The 21,042-nt window shown below is 37.2% G+C and overlaps 1 protein-coding gene across 2 annotated transcripts in view; it reads right to left on the bottom strand.

The window, feature by feature from the left end:
* prkg1a (protein kinase cGMP-dependent 1a) overlaps nt 1–21,042 on the bottom strand; it is a 67,068-nt gene that overhangs the window by 35,051 nt on the left and 10,975 nt on the right. For both annotated transcript variants that reach the window (XM_058386463.1, XM_058386461.1), the window contains exons 2-3: nt 16,221–16,387; nt 10,347–10,460 (exon numbers count right to left, since the gene is read on the bottom strand). In XM_058386463.1, the coding sequence (XP_058242446.1) occupies nt 10,347–10,460; nt 16,221–16,387 (281 nt within the window). The remainder of the gene's footprint in view (nt 1–10,346; nt 10,461–16,220; nt 16,388–21,042) is intronic.

Here is a 21,042-nt window from a genome sequence, read left to right as displayed (position 1 = left end):
CTATATTAGTAGAGTTATTTCTGACCAGTAACCAGTATTCCAAATAATATATAATCACTTGAGTCTTTAATATAAAGTAACTCATTTTTCACAATTTCACAAAGAGAATTGGCTCCTCTGCTTGGTCCTCCTGAGCCTTTTTCTTCTATGGCTATTATTACCATTGACTACCTTACTGGCTTTTATGCCCCTGATTTCTGTAAACCTGGTTGTTGACTGTACTATAAAAAAAGTATTCTATGTGTGGTGGCAGAATAATCCAGTAGAAAGAAGGCCAGAGTGTATCAAGGGATGATGACTGTGATATGGAAAATTTAACATTTACCTATACAAGTGTCTTATTCCATTAAGCATGTGCACAGCTCAAACATTTTGAACAGTGTTACTTTAACACTTTATTGATACATGATTTGATACATACATGATACATTGATACATACATGACTTTATTGATACATGTTCATTATACTACAGATAATTCACAGTATAACCTACCAAGAGCTCAAAACTGTGCTTTTGGATATGGCTGATGGTTAAAGAAAACCCTGTGTCTCATTTTTCACATGTTAGCTGGACATTCAGAAAACATGGCTGAGATAAAGGAAAGCAGAGACTTCCTGGAACAGGCAGACAAACATAAAGAGTGAATTGTCCAAAATATTCCCCTCATCCAAATAGGGTCAAATGGTGACCTAGATAAACACATGCACCCAGGACACAGAGAAATGACTGACATTTCTGTTCTTTCATAAAAAGCCCCTATCAAAAAGTCACTCAGGCTTTTGAGAGTTTTTCTATTGTTTAAAAGAACATAATAGTCAGTGTAGCTTTACACTTTGTACAGCTTACACAGTGGCTCAGGTGTGCTGAAAGGGCAGATGTCAAACACAGGAAACAAGAGGTTTCTAAATGCAACAGTCTAACAGAGTGAGACATACAAGAAAAGGGGATGAGAAAGAGGGTTAGCTTTGAGTAATGAGTGTTTTGTGATAGACAGATGGGATTGTACTCTCTTCAGGCTGTTATCAGCAAAATGATCTTCCAATGAGCTGAATCTTTTGTGTTCGGATTCGCTCATCAGAAAGGGAGCTGTTCTCCCCAGCATGCTATTTCTGTGTGAGACAACACTAACGACAAAGGAATGATGATGGAGTCCCCTTACAAATATTTGCAGAAAGCTGGCTCACATAAAAACACCAATTACACACTGAACACAAAAGCGGAAGTAATCTAAATTTGCCCATTGTCTGTGAGCAGTTTGTGTGGATGGATAAACCAGGACTGCTCCACACGGTCTATGAAAACGGCTGTTATCTCTACAGTAGGAGATCCAAAGCCTACAGAGTTCTCATAGATTGCGACATTTCTCTGTGGAGATCTGCTTAAATAAACCCAGAGAGCTCACAGGAAATCAGCAAGAAGGACTGAACAAAATAAAAACATGTTTTTTATAAGAAAATCCCATTTGTTTATGTCTCTTGGTTAATAGCTCTGGACAGATTTTTTTTGAGTAGAGTAGTTCATGATGGGAGAAGCCACAATTCACAGGGACATCCACCATTTCCTACTGCTACACTTAATGAGAAATGTCATACTGCTAGTTGAGAATCTATATTTTGTTTGACCAGTGCTAGATGGAGTCTCCAACTGACTTTCAAATGGACATTTCCTACTGTGTTTCTTTCTTTAAAAAAAAGAAAAGAAAAGTAAATGTCACCATTGTGCAATTTTATGATGGTGCCAGAGGACAATGACTACGAATGGAAAAAGTATAGAGTCTATATTTGAAAGACTTAATAATCTAGGGGTTTGTAATGCAAGACCTTTCTGAATACAAAATATCAGTGAGTGAAACAAAGTCAGTATTGTGACTGAAGATGAGATCATTGCAAGAATCTCTAATTCTTTTCCACATCTCAAAACTGGCCCTATAAATATGCAATAATTAAAAACCCAATTAACAAGTAAGACAGGAAGAGAGTTTTTTATTAAACAAAGACTCACAGTCTTTAAACTTTCTTTAAGTTTTAGACTGTGAACTTGTCACTGTATGAATTGACTCTGATAACTTGTTCTTCATGTCAGATTACATGATGAAGATCCTCTAATGACAGACCTGTGATTAAACATTAAAATTACTGTCTGCACATGTCACCAAGTGGAATTTGTGCAGAAAATGGGTTCACATAAACAAAAAAAATATTTCAAAGTGAGATTTAAGGTAATAAGGATAATTTTCTATCCATTAGAATGTTTTGTTTATGTTTGTTATTTTATTGTCACGTCCATATTTGTAGCTGTCCCAGTATAATGTGTATCAATAATGTGTTACTGAAGGCAGGATACAAGTGCATGATTTATTAGAGATAATCTGAAAATCATAGTTGAAGTCTATGGCTGAGGTCAAAACACAGGCAAACAGAATTAAAAGAGAAGAATCCATATTTATGATCAGGAAAATGGAAAACAAGCAAATTCGACTTGAATGAGATAAATGCATAATAAAACTTAACAACAAGGAACCGAAAACTACCAGGATATATTGAGACAAACTTGACACAGAACAGGTGAACACATCACAGTATAGAGTAATATACTGTACCAACGTCAGAACAGGATGGAGACCGGACTAGGACAGAAACAAAAACACATGGACTGAACACCAAACGTGTTAAATATGCCTCATGCAGAGTGGTTGAAATCATGACATTCATGTTTTGCACCCTATGAAATCCTTTAGCTTTTAGACAAGCATCAAAGCAGCAGTCACTTTCTGAGATTTCAGTCGCAATGGCACTAAATCAGCTTCTGGAAGGCATGGCACATTATGCATATTAATCTGGACCCAAAAAAATTATTTTATGGTGTGCAATTTTGTGTCTATGACCTGAAAACAATAGCATGTAGACCTGCTTCATGCTTTAGACAATAGTATAAATAATATAATGATCTAAAACATATTTTCAGTGCCTTGGGGTGTGAGGTTTTATTTTGAATATGCACCAGGTCATGCAGACAAGGGCTTATTACACATTTCTTACTAGTCATGTCTTGAATCTTAAACAGTACTTTCTAATGTCAGGGGGCTTCACATCAGTTGTAAAGAAAGTAAACACAGGCAAACAACACACAAACACAGCAAGCAAACAGAATCAGAAAATGACACAAGCACACTATGCACAGACACACAGGGACACACGCAAGATCAAAAGGGTCAGAGTGACTTGACTTTGACTTCTATAAGATACTAACTAGATGAGTCAGCTCCATCTTGTACTGAACAAAATCACTCTGTAAGATAACACACACACACACACACACACGTTACCATGGAAGCAGATAGGAGGATGATCATTTTTGTTTTCAGTCTCACTAATAAACACCATCAGACCACCAGCCTCTTTTCATCCCACTCTCGTCTTTCTTTTCAATCTGTCATTTTCCATCGGTCCTCTATTTGCCCATCCTCCTTGTCCCAGTGCTCTAACTCCCTCTTCTCTCACTCAGTGAAAAGTGCATCAAGATAAAACCCATTTTATGCCACTCCATTTCTCAAGCAACAACATGAAGTAGAAAAACTGAAATCAAACTTTTTTTTCCAAGCCTGATAACATCAGCAAGTATAAATAGACACAAACATGCTCATGTGCATATACTTCCCAGATGTGCAACATCAACCTCAGGCATAATCTGATTTAGCCTTAGTGATACAGTTCAAACCTTCTTTGGTAAAAATCCATTTAAAACACACAAATTATATAAATGTAACTAGTATATTAAGTTAGTCATAATGAATAGTATTAGTGTACATTCAATTATTTTTATTACTTTAAAAATAAGAAAGAACTGGATACACAGGTTTAGTTCAAGTGGTCCAATTCGATCCTCAAAAGCACTGTGCATCTGTATCTTTTTATTTGAGGCAAGCCACATCACACCTGATATGACTCATCTGCCATTTGAAGAGCGAGACCAATTGATTAAACAAGTGGAATTAACACGAGCCTTCTTTGCGAGACAGTAACCCTGCAGACGCACCGGTCTAGACTGCCATGGTTTAACCCAAAGGGACAGGGAAAGAACTACAAGTACACCACTTTACTGTTTATCTAAAGCAAAAAAAATTTCTGCCATTATCATATAGTCGGTGGTGTCATATTAGATTTATTTAAAAGTCCATGCATATTAAGTGAAGGATGGATGGATTAAGTGAAGGCTGTTAATTTAACAACACAGTGGTTAAAATGTTCTTATTCTGGGACATAAAAAACCCTTAGGATATTATTGGCATCAATATCGCATTTACAAATGTCTACATTTTTATTTGAATTTGTGCTGACCTGTCATAAGCAAGAGGACATTCAAGCCACAGTCGAGTCACAATGTCTCAGACAAGCAGCTCAAATCAGATCTACAGCAGTTCCAGTTTGAGACAGAATGAAAACTTTTTTCAGATTCAAGCCACATTTGCCTGTGATTTTAAAATCAAGTCTACGTTTGTATGTATGTATGTGTGTGTGTGTGTGTGTTTAATCAGTTTTGACATCAGAAAATGTATATGCAAATGTGTTCATTTAATCTCAAATAGTACATCTAAAAACTCTTTAAGCTTTCATACTGTATAAACATTATCACGTGACTATACAAGCATATTTATAATCACGTAGCTGTAGATGCAAAAACTTTCTTTTTGCTGATTTCATGGGACTTTCACAGAAAGCAGTCTCTAGTGTTTACACAGAATTATGTGAAGAACAAAAAATAAACATTGAGTGAGCAATGGTTCTGTGCACGGAAAGGTCTTGTTGATAAGAGGTCAGGCACAAAAGGACAGAATGGTTTGAGCTACCAGGAAGGATATACTGACTCAAATGGTCACTTAACAACTGTGGTGAGCTGAAAAGCATTTCAGCTTGCACAAAACACTAAACCTTGTGGTGGATTTGCTATAACAGCAGAAGACCACATAAGGTTTCATCAGGACCACATCTTTTTTACTATTGCATTTCACCCATTGCAGAACTGTGTGTACTGATCGTCACTGCACTGTCAAAACTACTGTATTGTATTATATTGTATTATATTGTATTATACTGTCTGTCTTGTACTGTCATCTGTCTCGCACTGTCTGTGTACGTTTTCACAAATGCAATTTATATAGTACTGTATAATTAACTTATTTCTGTGTTGTTTTAGGTGACTCTGTGTTTTATCTAGCATCATGGTTCTGGAGAAATGTTGTTTCAATTCACTGTGTACTTCACCAGCTGTATCTAGTAAATAACAGGCAATAAAAGCTCTTGACTTGAGGTTCCATTCCTGTCAGACAAGAACAGAACTCTGAGGCTATCATGAGGCACAGGCTCACCCAATGTGGACAGCTGAAGCCTGGAAAAAGACCAGGGGTTTGTTTTCTAATGTTTAACTGTTTCTACTGAGCTTTCACAATATACGTTGTCATGGAAGTAGCATTTAATTTGTAAATTTGGAGGCTCTGTGACCCCAAAACACTACCATCATCTGCAAATATTTAACTGTGATGGCAAGTTTGCTTCACTACCCATCCTCCTCACTATGCGTGGGAGTGAAATACACCTGCGTCCTCTTACAAACAGGTTCAGTACAGTTCCAGTCATAGTAAACAACTTAATTACTGTCTAGTGAATATGGAAATATTTTATAACCATTGTCTGCATTCTGATGGTCAACTATTACAATTCACCTCAGTACACAACACATTTCCATCATGACGTGCAATGCTCAGGCTCTTACTTGTACTTTATTTGTGTTCTCTTCCTGGTCTTGTCTCCGCCCCTTGTTTTCAGTTTAGCCTTTCATTAGTGAGTCTGTTTCCTGCATGATTGTCTTCACGTATGTTTCATGTATATTTGTGTTACTAAGCCTGCTGTCTTGTGGTCAGTGTTTTTGATTTGATTTTGATTGTTCTTGCCAGCTTGTTTTTTGACCAGACTATTACTACAATTATTGAATTACCTAAATTAAGCTGCTGAGTTCATGCGCTTGCTAAACCATCACTCCCAGGACTCCTTGTTCTTCTCTACACTGAAGATTATTCTTAATGACACTGGCTGTATGTTTGCGGTCATTGTCCTGCTGCAGAATAAATTTTATTCCTGACCAAATCTCCAACTCCTTTTACAGAAATGCAACACCTAAACTTGCAAGGAACCTCCACCATGCTTCACTGTTGCCTGCAGACACTCATATTTGTAGAGCTCTCCAGCCCTTCAGCGAACAACCTGCCTCCTGATACAGCCAAATATTTCAGAATTTGACTCATCAGTCCAGAGCACCTGCTGCCACTTCCTATGTTTCCTACATAGTTGAGTTGCGTAGCCTGGTTTCTATGTCGGAGGTTTGGCTTTATGGCCACAATTCTTCCATGAAGACCAGATCTGGACAGATTTCTGTGTACAGTAGATGGGTGTACCTGGGTCTCACTGGTTTCTGCCAGTTCTGGTTTAGAATCTTTATCTGGGAGAGACCTTGCTGATGCAGTATAACTACCTTCTGTCTTGTTTGTGTGCTCAGTCTTGCCATGGTGTATGCCCTTACCTTAGTAGCAAAGTTTGTCTGTTCGTGACCCAGTTTTAAGCTCCTACACAGCTGTTTCTGTTTCAGTTCATGACCATGTTTCAACCTACATATAAAATTGATTAATTTGAAAAATTTATTAGCACCTGCTTGGTAGAACTGGTTAATAATACACCTTACTTCTGATCCAACAAAATCCCAGACTTTGTGTGAGTGTAAGTATTGATGCTGATTTGAAGCCAAAGGTTAGTCACACCAAATACTGATTTGATTTAGAATTTTCTTCTGTTCATATACTTTGCACTTTGCAACCAATGACAATATTTCCTGTGTGTGTCTGTGTGTGTGTGAGAGAGAGAGAGAGAGAGAGAGAGAGAGAGAGAGAGAAAGATAGAGACTTTTGGTAGTTAAAGTGTAGTGAATGATGGAAATTTTACTTTGATGTCCTTAAAAAATAATAATATGGCCGTGTTCACCAGGTACAATGAAAGGGTTGACAGGCTGTTTATACACTTTGATGGGTATGTGTTAGAAGTGTGCAGGGGTCATGCTCACATCTGCCTGTGTGAGAGGAGAGATTAGATGCTCAAACACAAAGCCGAGCATGCTGCTCTGACTTGGCCAATCCATACCCCACTTCCTGCCTCAGACACTAAGCAGAGGACCAGAGCCAGCAAGCAGAGAAGCTCAGGCACCGGCAAACGATAAACAGAGCCCAGGGGAGAGAGCAGGGGCCACAGCTGGGGCTTGTGCTTGTGAGAGCCAGAGAAAGAGGAAGAGACGAGAGTAGGGGTATAAACAGAGCTGACAGAGAAAAGAAGTGGCTGGAGGACATAATACGTGATGGGGAAGAGGCATGTAGAATGAGAAAAGAATGAAAATAAATGGAGGGAGAAGGTGAAGTGGAAATGAAAGGATGAGTATCAGCCAAACATCGGGAGACCTAGGAAAGAAGGTTGGTGAATAAACCAGACATAAACCAGAAAGCGAGTGAGACAGTGATCCATCAAGAATAATTCAGTTGCATAAACATAAACATTGAGGAACAAAACAGGCTCCTTCAGTCAGCTTAGTTTGAAAGGACTGTCTGGTAATGCTTAAGCTCAATTAAACAAGGACAGAAAAAAAAACAAATTTCAAGTCACTTAATGGATTAAGATAGGAGAGCACATTTACTGTAATAATGACCAACTCTCTGTCTCTGGTCATATTCTTTAAATAAATAGCTGGATAGATTGGTGGTGCAGGTGGATGTGATAGCCTATTACTTAGCTGAGCAGTGGGGCACAGACAGTGCTCCTGTACTCAAAAAGACCACATTTGATTAACTACTACATAACTGCGATGTCTATTCAAAGGCTTTTCTTGCACTTTTCTTTTTCTTCATTTCTCTCTCCTCCGTGTGACTCCACATTTACATTTTCCCACTTTCTCTCTTTAACATCTCTTCATGCGTTTGCTGTTAGGTAAAACAAGCTCTACTTCAAAACACCCTGCAGGACAGGAATTTCTAGAGCTCTCTGGAGTGCTGTAAAATTACTAATGTAACAATAAACTCAGAACAGATGCAGTCACACAGCTTTCAGACCCCCGGCTCACAGATACTGCTGCATCTCCCAGGAGAAAAGTGCCTGCATGTGCTTCCTTCACTAAAAATGTGTCAAGATCACAGGATAGAGTGGAGAGGTTAAAAAAACTGATTGTAAACAGCGGCTCAATCAACAACTACCTTTTCATAATGTATGAAATATATGAGAATTAATCATCAATCTCCTGCAGATTTATACTACCATGCAATTAATATGCAGACACACACTAGATAACAAGCTGGATAATATGCTTGTTAATCATTATCACCATGTTAGTCTTTGCATTACTCATATCACCAAAGCCTTCAATGGGAGACTCTAGGTTCTGTGAGCTTTCCAGATAAATTGCACATGGGTGTAATAATCCAATTTTTAGAGGAAGAGACAAATCAAATTGACATAATTTACTTTTACCAAGTGTCAATCAGCCAGGACAATTTTATTGTCTTCTTCAGTTTTTGACTTGATATATGAGTGTAATTAGCTAACAAGTATATTTCAGGCAACACACTTTCCCATAACTTAAGCCTAAATACTCCAGTTCAAAAATTAAAGAAAGTATCGGTCATTAAACATATGGCTAATAGACTAATTAGAGTAAGGTGAAATGGTGTTAACTGTGTCACATTACAGGCTTATTGCTTTACCAGTTAGTATTTATGGACTTTAAGATAATCTTAAAGATAAGATGTTGTAGTAATATTATTACATTTTGCAGTACTAACACACACACAGCCTGCAAGTGTTCACTCAGGCTGTATGGGGTTCTTAGGGGGTATTCACACTGGCAGTTTAGTTTGAAACAGAGTACGGATCACAGGAAAAATTGGTCATGTGAAAGCTGTCATGCGGACCAGGAAATGCACCAGGGTACCAAACCTGTAGAAGGTGGTCTGAGTTCAGCTGCACTGGATCTGTGAATGTGAGTACAACTTGTTTTTGGGTCCACACTAATGATGACATCATTAGTTTCCACAAAACATGTGTAATGTGAGTTATGGGACAGAGAAGAGATGAGGTGCCCTGCAGCACTTAATAACACCAAAATAATAATAATAAAAAAATATATGCTGAGTTATGTTGTGTTCTACCTGGGTGTTTGTGATGATGTAAGATGAACACAAATGCACAGGGCTGAAGGAAGGTGGTGGTGGTGGTGGGGTGTCTTACAATCACACAGATTTGGACAACAGCAAAGAGCTAAAGTGCTCAGTCTGAAAAACGCCTTGGACAGAGAACAAGTACGATCTATAAAGAAAGACTGGGCAGTGGCTCGTGACCATAGCATTTGGTCAGACAGGATGACATTAATAATGGCATAACCTCTAACAAATTTAAATTGAGAGGTTATAACAATTGACTTGTGCTACAAATCACCATCTAGTGAGTTTTTAAAGTGATAAGCAGTGAAAAGTCGAGCATACATCATACAGTCAAGCATACATTTCTTTTTGGCTTTTGATACAACACATGTTTCCTGCGTATGAAACAAAAACAGTAGTAGAGCTAATATGATTAACCAGGGCAGCTATGTTTGTGCAAAAGGGTCCTTACTAGCAAGGTCACTGTGGTGCTCTGATGTATAATGTCTATAATAATGACTACACAGATCAGCGTTTTGAGGAGGTAATTAGTATTTTAGTTGAATTAAAAATTATAGAGTTATGAATGAAGGTTGCATGAAGATGCCACAAGCCCCAATGCACAAGCCGGCACTTTTAGGTAACTTTTAGGTTAGGAAACTGCACATATTGACTGGCATTAAGGTTGTATGTCTTTCCCAACATCATATCTATCACCTCTCTCAGTCAGATCTGCACATTATCTACCAAAAGTCTCACTTCTTAACAGAATTAACAAAACATTTCACACAGACCCTCTGTGTTGGTACAATCTGCAGATTGTGTTTTTATTATTGAATGTCATTTACTCCTGTCTGAAGCATTAGTAGCAAAATGGCGAAGTAATACCTGTCCCAATCCAGTGACCAGTTTGAGCATAGAGCTGTCTATGGTGCAGGTAATAATGAGCATCCAATACATCAGTGTGTCTCAGGTCATTTTAATCTAACCAAAAGAGCAATACTGTCAAAGAACTAATTTACATGAACCTCACTACATGCAGGCAAATGTCCACAAGCCTCAACACGGAACTGTTACTGGTTCACAGCATGTGTGTGTGTGTGTGTGTGTGTGTACTCACTCTTCACTGTGGCCGTTCGTGTGCAATTATAAAGAATGGCAAGCTCTCCAAACACTTTTCCAGGACCCATAGTGCACAGCTTCAAGCCTTCTTTTGTTACCTCCACTTTACCATCTGCAAGAAATCAAGTTCAGGTTAAAGAGGAAAATGTTGTTTACGTCCAGCACAGACAAACACACAAGCTACACATGTATCACAATGTTCTATTTATTAGTCAGTTTATTTCCCTGAATGAAGACTCACATTCTCACTCACTTATAGTCAATTAAGCATTGAAGATAATATTATAGTAAAGTCATGGTCCATGTTTCTGCTTCTAACCTGTAACAGTTATTTCTATTACTTCTTTCATTGTGTCTCAAGTTATAGAATTTGTTATTTTTGTATAAAGGATTTGTATTTTTAAAATAAATATATTGTACAAGGATAAAAGAATAACACTGTGAAAAGTAATAAGTTATAAGCAGCGTTTGCCTACTGAGATAGCTCACAATGGGAGAATGATTGCTTGTTTGTGATGTGTGATCACACTTTCATGGCTAAGTCTCTGCACATGCACGTGCACAGTGGCAGATGTGTTTGCATTGTGCTCCTTTTCAGAGCCAAAAACACTTTCTGGTAGACAACTTTCACTTCAAATTCATCTCTCTCTCTCTCTCTCTCTCTCTCTCTCTTTTCTCACTCACCTTCTGTCAGGGATGCTATCAGCAGCCAAACAGATAAAAGCAACCTTTCAGTACTGTTACATCAACACAAATACTTTTAATTTTTTACGTCTTTGACGTTTTAATGTCACTGTGAATTTGTCATGAACTGTCAAAATGAAGCAGGTGTGGATTATTTAATATATCACAAAGCACACTATGACACAGTGACATGAATAAATGTGTAAATGAGGACATCAATGACTGCTAAAGGACAGCACTACCAAGAGAACGGAAATAGAAGAAAATCAAAATGGGAGGGAAAAAAAAGATTGACGATAGTTCTCTCAATTGGCCATTTAATAGAACCATTAAAAGAATCATAAAACACAGAGGGAATGAGGACATAATCAGAGGTTAAGTGAGCAGATAGGGAGAAATCTGTCTAGCTTTGACCTGAAATAGCTTTCGTCTGTCATGGGAGACTGGACACTGACTTCACTCTTAGTTAAAACCTGACTCTTCTTTTTTAGCACCTTCAATATGATACTGAAACCTGAGAATTGCTCAAAGCCCAATACTGATATGCTCACAGTAGCGCAGCCTTATTGTGCACTGTATTCCAAAGATGTTTAATGAAACATTACAGAAATATTGGAGGCACAATTGTCAGTCAAATTTCCAAGCATCCATGGCATAAAATATGTAATAGAGGGGGAAAAAATCAAATCTGTATTGATCCTATAGGTCAGCATTTCAGGGCAGAATCAAAGCAACACTGTTACTCAGGATTAAACATCTAGTCAGTAGTTAATACACTCAGCTGTCTGAACAAGTCACAAAATGTCATTAATGAATATCTACAGAACGAGTATGAAAAGAAGAAGTTAACCACTGATAATCTAAAGTATTGTCATTTGATAGATATAAGCCAGTGTTCCATTGATTTACTTGCCTTTGCTGATAGTACTTGCAATCATGAGGTCAGCATGTTCACTGGCTGCATACAGGTATTACTGTAGATAGTGGTTAAAAATTTGGGGCGGAATAATGCTGACCCATAGCTTATTTTCATAATTTGTGTTCTATGATTAATATTCTTTTTTGACAAACATACTATAAATTGTATCTCTATAGATTGCATGTCTTTCTAATTGAGAGAGACCTGATTTTCATTTTTCCACTTCATTTTTCTGGCTTGTTTTATGTGGTTCCATGCATGAATGAGAACTTAGCTCAGTTTTCCTATAAGATGACTGTGAGAGAAGTTAGAAATTTAGTTTATGTGTGGTAAGGAGTGGGGAAAAAATAATTCCTTTAACGCTTAGAATCCTTGCCAGTTTTTAGCATCCTATTCACTACAAAGGCAGCATGGTGGTGCAGTGATAGCAATGCCACCTCACAGGGGTTTCCAGTGTTTCTGTCTGAGTTTCTGTGCATGTTCTTAAGAGTTCTCCAATGTCCTCCCACATCCAGTTAAACGCTTAGTTATGAGCACCTCAAAGCTACAATTCAACTCTGGAAACTCAGATTTTAAAAAAGATTTAAGCTTGTTACATCACAAGCATCATTCATGAACTCACATATACACAAAGCTGGTAACAGGATGTGTTCCAGCTGTTACTAATAGGACGTGTTCGTGCTCACACTCTTTTCCCCCAATAAGGCCTGCTGAATGGGCAATAGGAAGTTCAGGGTCAGCCTTCAGGTCAAACAATGTGTTCTTTTTTTCTCAGCACATGCTGTCCCACAGCACTAATGGTCCGAAAGAGCAGGAAGTCATGTATAAGCAACATGACCTCTGCCCACTCTCTGAGCCATGCACAGGAAGTTATGACTCCTCTAGTCAAGAAACAAAACATTCTGCTTTACAGAATTTGTCATGTTTTCTATCATACACTGAACCACTGCTATAAAAAAAGTTCTTTTAATTTCAAAATGGGGTTACATGATTAAGCAGGAAGCATGATAACTTCTTTGTTAGAGCACTCTTCAAGTTCTAATAATAATATTGGTGTAAGATAATGAATTATATCATAATAATTTCACTTGTACTCATAATATGATGTAGACAAAAATACTTTATAAAATATAATGCTATTTCATCCTCACTATAATTAATTAACTTCGAAACTGATGCATACAACAACCATGGTTCAATATTTAGTACACAGATTATATATTTGCAAGTTCAGAATTGCATTAGAATCCGCTGTACGCATTCCTTGTGAGCAGAATACGTGTTAGTCAGCTGGGTGACCAGAAGAAAAAAGACAAATATTAATTCCCATGATCCTGTCATTACATGTCCATGTTTGTCCTGTCTCAGTCATCAAACATGATTGCTTAAGAACAATTCAGTCATTCCTTCTAATCCTAATTCTGTACAAACCACAAATGATGCAGCACCTGATCAATAGGCTCTAAATATCACCAGAAAAATAATTACATAATGTACAAGGACATTCAGTCAATCAAATAATCTTTCCCAGGGAATAAAACATGACAGAAAAAATATAAAATGAGATGACATTATTTTGGTTTATATGTCATGCTGCACAAGACAAAGAGTATATATGTCATAGAGTCAAATGTTTGTGGATCACAGTCATATGTGGGCATTCCCCAGACTTGGCCCAGGTATTCAATGGTATTGATGTAGATTCGTGTTAAGACACGGTTAAGACACTTGCCTTGGGATTGAAAGGTTGTGAGATCAAATCCTAACACAGCCAAGCTGTCACCGCTTGACCCTTGAGAAAGGCCCTTATATCTTAACTGAATGGTTGTAAAAACAAGATAAATCTGTCACTCTGGATAAAAGGCTCTGCCAAATGCCCTAGATGTAATTTTCCCTTCAATGGCACTAACCATGTTCCTCTGATCAAAACAAGGACTACGAAGACATGATTTGCTAAGGTTGGTGTGGAAGAACTCAAGTGGCCTGTGCAGAGCCCTGTCCTCATCTCTACTGAACACTTCTGGAATGAACATCAGTTTTGACATCATAAATGCTATTGTGACTGAATAGATAAATTCCCATAGCCACACTCCAAAATCTAGTGAAAAACATTCTCAGAAGAGTGAAGGATATAACAGCAAAGAGGGGCTAAATCTGGAATAGGATGTTCTAAAAGCATATGCGTGTGATCCACAAACTTTTGATGGGATATGTGAAGCTCTGCTGATCTATAAAGGTATGAATGGACACATTTCTGTCACTAAAGAAGCTTTAAATGTTGGAACACTGTCTCTCCACCCAAATAACTAGAGAGGTTTTGTGGCCAACAGCATCTGATTCACAGGCCACTATCTCAGCTGGCATTTATTCCAATTGGACCTCATTAAAACGGCAGCAATGGTACAGATTAATATGACATTTGAAGCTCATTAATAGGCCGGAATTCTGTGCTTGGCCTCTCCTTTGGTAAGGCCATCATAATTATCCGAAATACCTCCTCTCATGTGATTCACATCATTGCCTTCGCTATCCAGTTTATAGAAATGCCTATACTCTCTCATTAATCCGAGATTGGTTTTGAAAAGTCACTATCAATGGTCTTTCTAATACAGGATTTCTGTAACTTTCAGTAACTGCACTGGTCAGGATTGTGGCGGACCTGGAGTCTATCCAGGGAATGTTGGGTGTGTGAGACAGAAAAATACTCATGGTGGGACACCTGTCCATCCCACGGTACCAAGCACACACATTCACATACTTAGTAACACATTTATTCAATGTTAGGGGCAATTTATCTTTCCCAATTCGCTTAATGGCAAGTTTTTAGTAGGAGGAAGAAAAGTGGAAAACACAATGGAGAACATGGACAGAGACTCAGGATCAAACTAGAGAACCCTGGAGCTCCATTACATTTATAACTAAACAAGAGTCTGATTCCGTTTAAAAAAGATGGCACAAAACTCTAGAGTGATCATGGAAATCCATGAAAGTGCACTTACTTTCCCTCTAGAGAGCGAACAATGAATCCTCTCACCCTTAGAATAAACAACTTGTGCTTGTAATAAAATTTACCGTTCTTCTCTCAGGAAACTACACAGATGAATGAGAGAACAAAAGTGTCCCTATTCTAAACTTCAAATCTGAGCACACTTGTATCACTTGAGCACAGTGATGTCAGGAAAAAGAGTAGAGTACAAGATGGACCAGTGTTGATCAATGAGACAGCAGTTTCCTGTTTGCTGAAAAACACATTCCCTGAATCATTGAATTAAACCTCTCTGCTTTCAGTCCTATCAACTGATAAGGATCAATGGCTTCAAGTCAAACTTAACACACAAAAGCAGGGAGTAAAGCAGCATCTGAGCATCTGACTGAGTGGTCCAACAATAATGAATCTAAAGATTGTGCTTCAAGGCATCACACACACACACACACACACACACACACATTTGTCTTGTTATCCTTGTAAGGACTTTCCACCAGCATAATTAATAATGCAGATACTGAATGCTATGTCTGCACCTAAATCTAACCCCAACCTTAACCTTGGTTATTACTTTACCTAAGGGATCAGGTCCAAATACTTTAAAGGATCCCTACATGCCCACAGTCATGCCCGCTTTGCGAACATGACAATAAAAGGTAAACTTTGACATCCTCAAATGTTTTTTCCTCTTTATCTTACTGTATTTCACAGATTATGAGCATGGTTTACAAGAGAAATGACACACAAAAGAAGCACAAAAAGGAAAAATTATATTATAATATGATAGTGAATAGAGAGAGTGTGAGTTTCCACACACGTTTAGGTTCTTTGTTTCACATTATGGATCATATAGCTATTCTGCAAACTATTGTAATGTGTCAATGTGATACATATAAGCTTCATACCTATATTTTTAACATTTCTGATGTGGCATATTTGATATTAGCAATTCCAAAATGATCCATTTAAATAACATTACTTCAGCAGGGAAATATACTGTAATTTAAATCATAATTTAGTGTGTAATATGGGTGTAATGTGTACAGATTGTGACGTGTGTGTGATATATGAGGATGCTGGAAGCATAATGTTGGATATGCTGAAGCCTGTTAATGCTTTTAAGCAGCACAGAGAGAACATTTCTATGCACTAAGGTCTAAGCAGGACTTTAAAATAACAAATATTGCGTTTAAAGATGAGTATTGTAAGAGCATTTACAACACTATACACTATATGATGATGAAGTGTTTACATCTATTACAGAACCCAAATTTGTCCCTTACCTTCCATTACATAGACGAGCGACCCTACGTCACCCTCTTTAATGATGCAGCTGTCCTTTCCATATTCTACTGGATACATGCAGTCCACTATCTCCTGGATCTGGGACAGCTCCAGGTTCTTCATGAAGTCATTGTCTAAGATGGCTTCTTTGATCAAGTCCTTGGACCTGTGTAAAACCAATATTAAAATGAGCTAACACATTAAAAATAACACACAAATCAGTACGTCATTATGACCAGTGATGAGTTGCTCATCTCTGGTCCTGCTGTTTTGGCTGAACCCAGCATATTCCATTTGCATAGAAAACAAATGCTATTTCAAAGGAAAACATGTAATTAGATGAGGTCCCTTATCTTTATCCAGAATTGTACCATATCAGAATGCCTTAGTAAATGGGGATTGATTATATTTCAATCATATTTCAAGTGAAAACCTGCACACACATACACAGTCTTTTTCACAGTACAGTCATCCACACAACAGCTCATGTTCAGAAAAGAATCTCAGTAATGAATATGCAATGTAACCTTTCTCTCTAGGAAAAAACAGACATAGAATATTATAATCATAAGTGATAAGGTTTTAGTTTGAATTACATCACAGTAAAGTAATAATTTATATTTGAAGTGGTTGTATGAACAAAAATACAAAAAAAATATGATGAAAGAATATAAATTATTTTCTAAATATCTGCATTTATTAGCTGATATACTAAAAATGTTCACTCACAAAAAGGGTTACATTTACTTATAGTACAGGCAGTGATGACTGGCCATGATTTTAGATGGGACTGCTAAAAAATAATATCTGTCACAATCAATAGCTCAGAAACAAATCTAGAAAGGATCAGTTTGATGGCATATTAAGAATGATATGTGGCAAACTATCACACACACACACACACACACACACACACAGGATTTGTGATTTCTGTTCAACTCTGTAATGCTCTAATGAGCTTTCCTTAATATAAAACAATTTTCTTATGATCATAATTTGTATTTTGATGGGGCAATGATTGCTTAATCTGTGTGCTGTGTGTAAACCTTTGCTTTTTCTTACTCAGCCATTTTAGGGGAAAATGATAATGACCCTGCATCTGAGATGTATTTCACATGCACTTACTCAATCACTGCTGATGATGTGTTATTGAGGCATCAACAACATGGGCTGAAAAATATTAGCCCATTAAAGATCAAATCTATGGGGTGTTTTAGTCACTTAACATGACTAGCATTGACAAACTGCATGAATCTACTCTCTAGATTAGAAAGAATTCAGCCCCATCCTTGCTTCTTCATATGATTCAGTGCATTTCTCTTGTTGGTGCTGTTGCACTTGGTACAGCAAAAAGTCCAAAATAATCTGCCGTAAGATATTTATTTCCAGCAAATATTCAGATATGCATGTCAAAAATGAAATTTTATATATTTATATCTGTGAAAGATGAGAGAATTTAGCTCTACTTGTCCATTTTTATAACTGCCCCAATTATAAGCCATACTAGCAGTATTTCTGTTAGAGAATCAGCAAGCTACATTTCATAAAATTGCAAAGGAGCCATGTAATGCCAGACACAGCCTAGGGCTTATAAAGCATTCATTAATATTCTACTATTTTCTGTGAACTAAGAGAAAGAAGCTCTTCTTTGGATTCGATTTTCTCTGTCAAAGCCATGTCATCATTTCATGTCAATGTGGCGTTAGCTCATACAGAATCTTATTTAGTCTTTCTACCACATGGTCAGTGATACGGGACATATGCCAGACATCAGATTTAGCTGCTAAAACACACAAACTCTCCCATTCACCACATACTGTTTACATTCTACAGGTACACTGCGCCTATGAAGAAAAACAGTACCCATTTCAAGCTCTGCATGATTCCTCCTAGTAGGTACTTTCCCTCTTCACCAACACGTGTGAACAGCCTCATGCTCTGACAGCCTTTATTCAGCATGATTTATCCCCAACATAAATACATAAAAACACATCTGAAGTAAAATTTTATTTTACATTTATTCATATTGTAGCTGTTTTTTAGAGATACTTTTGAGCACTTGATGGATAAGAGCCTTATTCAAGAGTCTAACAGTGGCTCTTTATCTTTAAAAGCATTTTAGAAAACCAAAAGTAGGTCCAAATTCTATGTTCTGTGTCATACACAAAACAATACTGACATCTACATCTTTTCTTCTGTTGCACTTCCTGTAAAATACTTAACAGTGTGCACCTTCAGCATATTTTAACATTTTTATTATACTTCTCTTTTATACTTCTTTTTATGTCTTTTATTATAGTTCTCTTTTATGTCAAACCCTGACGTATAGTTTGACTTGTGCTTATTTTTAATCTTGATTTTTTTCTTGATAAAAATCAATATCGATGACACTATTTAAAGATTAGTTAATTCAGTGTATGGTGTAGTCTTGTTTTTAAGGATCTAATTTTGTGTTTGTAGTTTCAGGCATGTGTGATTTGCTTTAATTTTACAATTTTAGAGGGAAAACTGGAGTTTAAAGATGTTACTTTACTCTTGGTTTTTGGCCTTTTAAGCGGTAAGTGTTATAATTAGAGAGTGAGCTGCTGAGAAGGCATAGTCAGAGAGGCTGTCAGATTTATACTCAAAGGAGGAGCATGGTACTGGCCTCATTTACAGCAAATGAGCCCTGGAGTTTCCAGTGGATTGCCCTTCTTAACACACTTCACACTTCTTTTTCTGTTTGACTTGTGTTTTTTACTTCTTTCCTTTAGTGGGAAGAGATTCATATCCTAGATGTCTACAGGAACAAACACAGACTACTTCCCTTAAAAGGATAAAACTGAGAGTTAAAGAGATGGAGGAAACAGAGACAATGACAAGAAAGACAAAAGAAAGACACTGGCAAAGAAAAGAAAGGAATAAATGTGTCAGAGTGCACACACACACACACACAGTTTCCCTAAATGATTCAGGTTCAAGTAAAAGCCAAAAGTCAAAGCAATTTAAGTAACAGCCTGTAGTGACTATAGTCTTTCTTTTATCTTCTTATAACAACAATTCAGTACAATTATACAAATCAGAGCAATTATCAATGAACTAAATATTTCAGGAATTTCTGAATGGTGTGATTGGTATCTGAAACAATTATCAGCTCTGTAACATAGTCAAGGAGACAGTGAGGAAGGAAAAATATAAAACTATAAAAGCACAGGATATACACGAGACAAAATATAGAACTGTGTATAGCTAATTCTTATGGATGTCAAGTTTCTAATTAAAACTCTACTTCACAATTGCACTGCTTCACACCTCTAAACACATGACCACACCTCCTGTTAAAGTAATACATTAATCCCCCGTTTATCGCGGGGGTTACATTCCAAAACCACCCGCGCTAAACGAAAATCTGCTATAAATGGACACCACCCTCAAATGTTTTTTTTTACTGTTTAAGCCACAAATGACCCTCCCACACTCTTTAAACACACACAGAAAACATTTGCAAACATATAGCGAGATGAATTTTGGGTAAATTCATAGAAATATCACATTTATAGTGAGTACTGTATGTATGTATGTTCCTTGCCAGAAGCCTAAGAGGGTGCAGAGCGTTTGGGCGACATAATAGGGCTTGCAGGAAAACCTTAAAAATACAGCATACACAGCAAAAATCCAAACACTCAGGACAGTGACATGCAAAGAACTGGGATGCTGGAGAATTCTGCTTCCCTTTCCCCAACTGCACCTATAGCCAGCAGCCAATCACAACCCTGATGAAATGAATGGGGCATTCCGATTGGCCAGACTCATTCCTCCAGCACTACTGTATTTTGATTTTCAGCATCCCGCACCGCGCTTTCCTAAACAATGCTACACTGTACAGTATTTGATATATAATTAACGTTTTACTTTATTTTAATTATGTTCATATTTTGTAATTAATAATAGTTTGCGGATACCATGATATACCGGGAAAATCTGCAAAAAAAAATAATTTATGTTCCAAATAAAAATGTGCGATATACCGGGACCGTAATATATGAACTGCGATATAGAGGGGGATTACTGTACATGTTTGACTCCATAACAAATTAATAAATTTATTGTTGTTCATTCAAGCCAACAGTAAATGCTGTTCCTGAGAGAATTTGACAAAAGGCAGCTCTTGAACCTCACCAGGTTTAATTACAACTATAAGTGGAATTCAGTTTTGTGGTCAGACTAAACCCTAATAATATTTTTGGTAATGCACACCATCAAAATTGCAAAAAGAGAAATTAGCCTACATACAAAAAAGTATCTAATACCCCATGGTAAAATATGGCTGTGGATCACAGATAGTTAGAGGCTGCTCAGCATGATCATGAGTCTCAGGACCGTGAATTCTGCTAAGTACTGGGATATTTTCCACCAGAAACTAGGTTGTCTTTGCTAGGAGTTCCAGACATGGCTATAGATAGAGCTTCTAGCAAGATGATGAGCAAAACAATCTTCCAAATCAACAAGGAAATGGTTAGAGTAAATACAAAATCCACTCTCTGTATTTAAACCCTGCAGTGGTCTGAATTGAACAGCAAGACCTACATGCACAAAAGTAAGCAGTTTCAAGTTATCTGCATGGCGGAGTGGACCAATATCCATCTACACATTGATTAGAAGTTATACAAAGCCACACAATGCTATTAATTAATGCTGTTAATATCAATAGCCTATTAACTGTGTTTTGCTTAAATTAATGTTTAATATTAATGTTTAAATCAGTGACTTATAGGAAAAATAATGCACTATTTTTTAGAATTTGGAGATACAGGAGGAAACCCACATGAGCATGAAAAAAAC

Source organism: Hemibagrus wyckioides, linkage group LG03 (genome assembly GCF_019097595.1).
Source record: "Hemibagrus wyckioides isolate EC202008001 linkage group LG03, SWU_Hwy_1.0, whole genome shotgun sequence".
Taxonomy (NCBI): Eukaryota; Metazoa; Chordata; class Actinopteri; order Siluriformes; family Bagridae; genus Hemibagrus; species Hemibagrus wyckioides.
The sequence above is the reverse complement of the archived record's forward strand: the minus strand, read 5'-3'. Positions and strand labels throughout refer to the sequence as shown.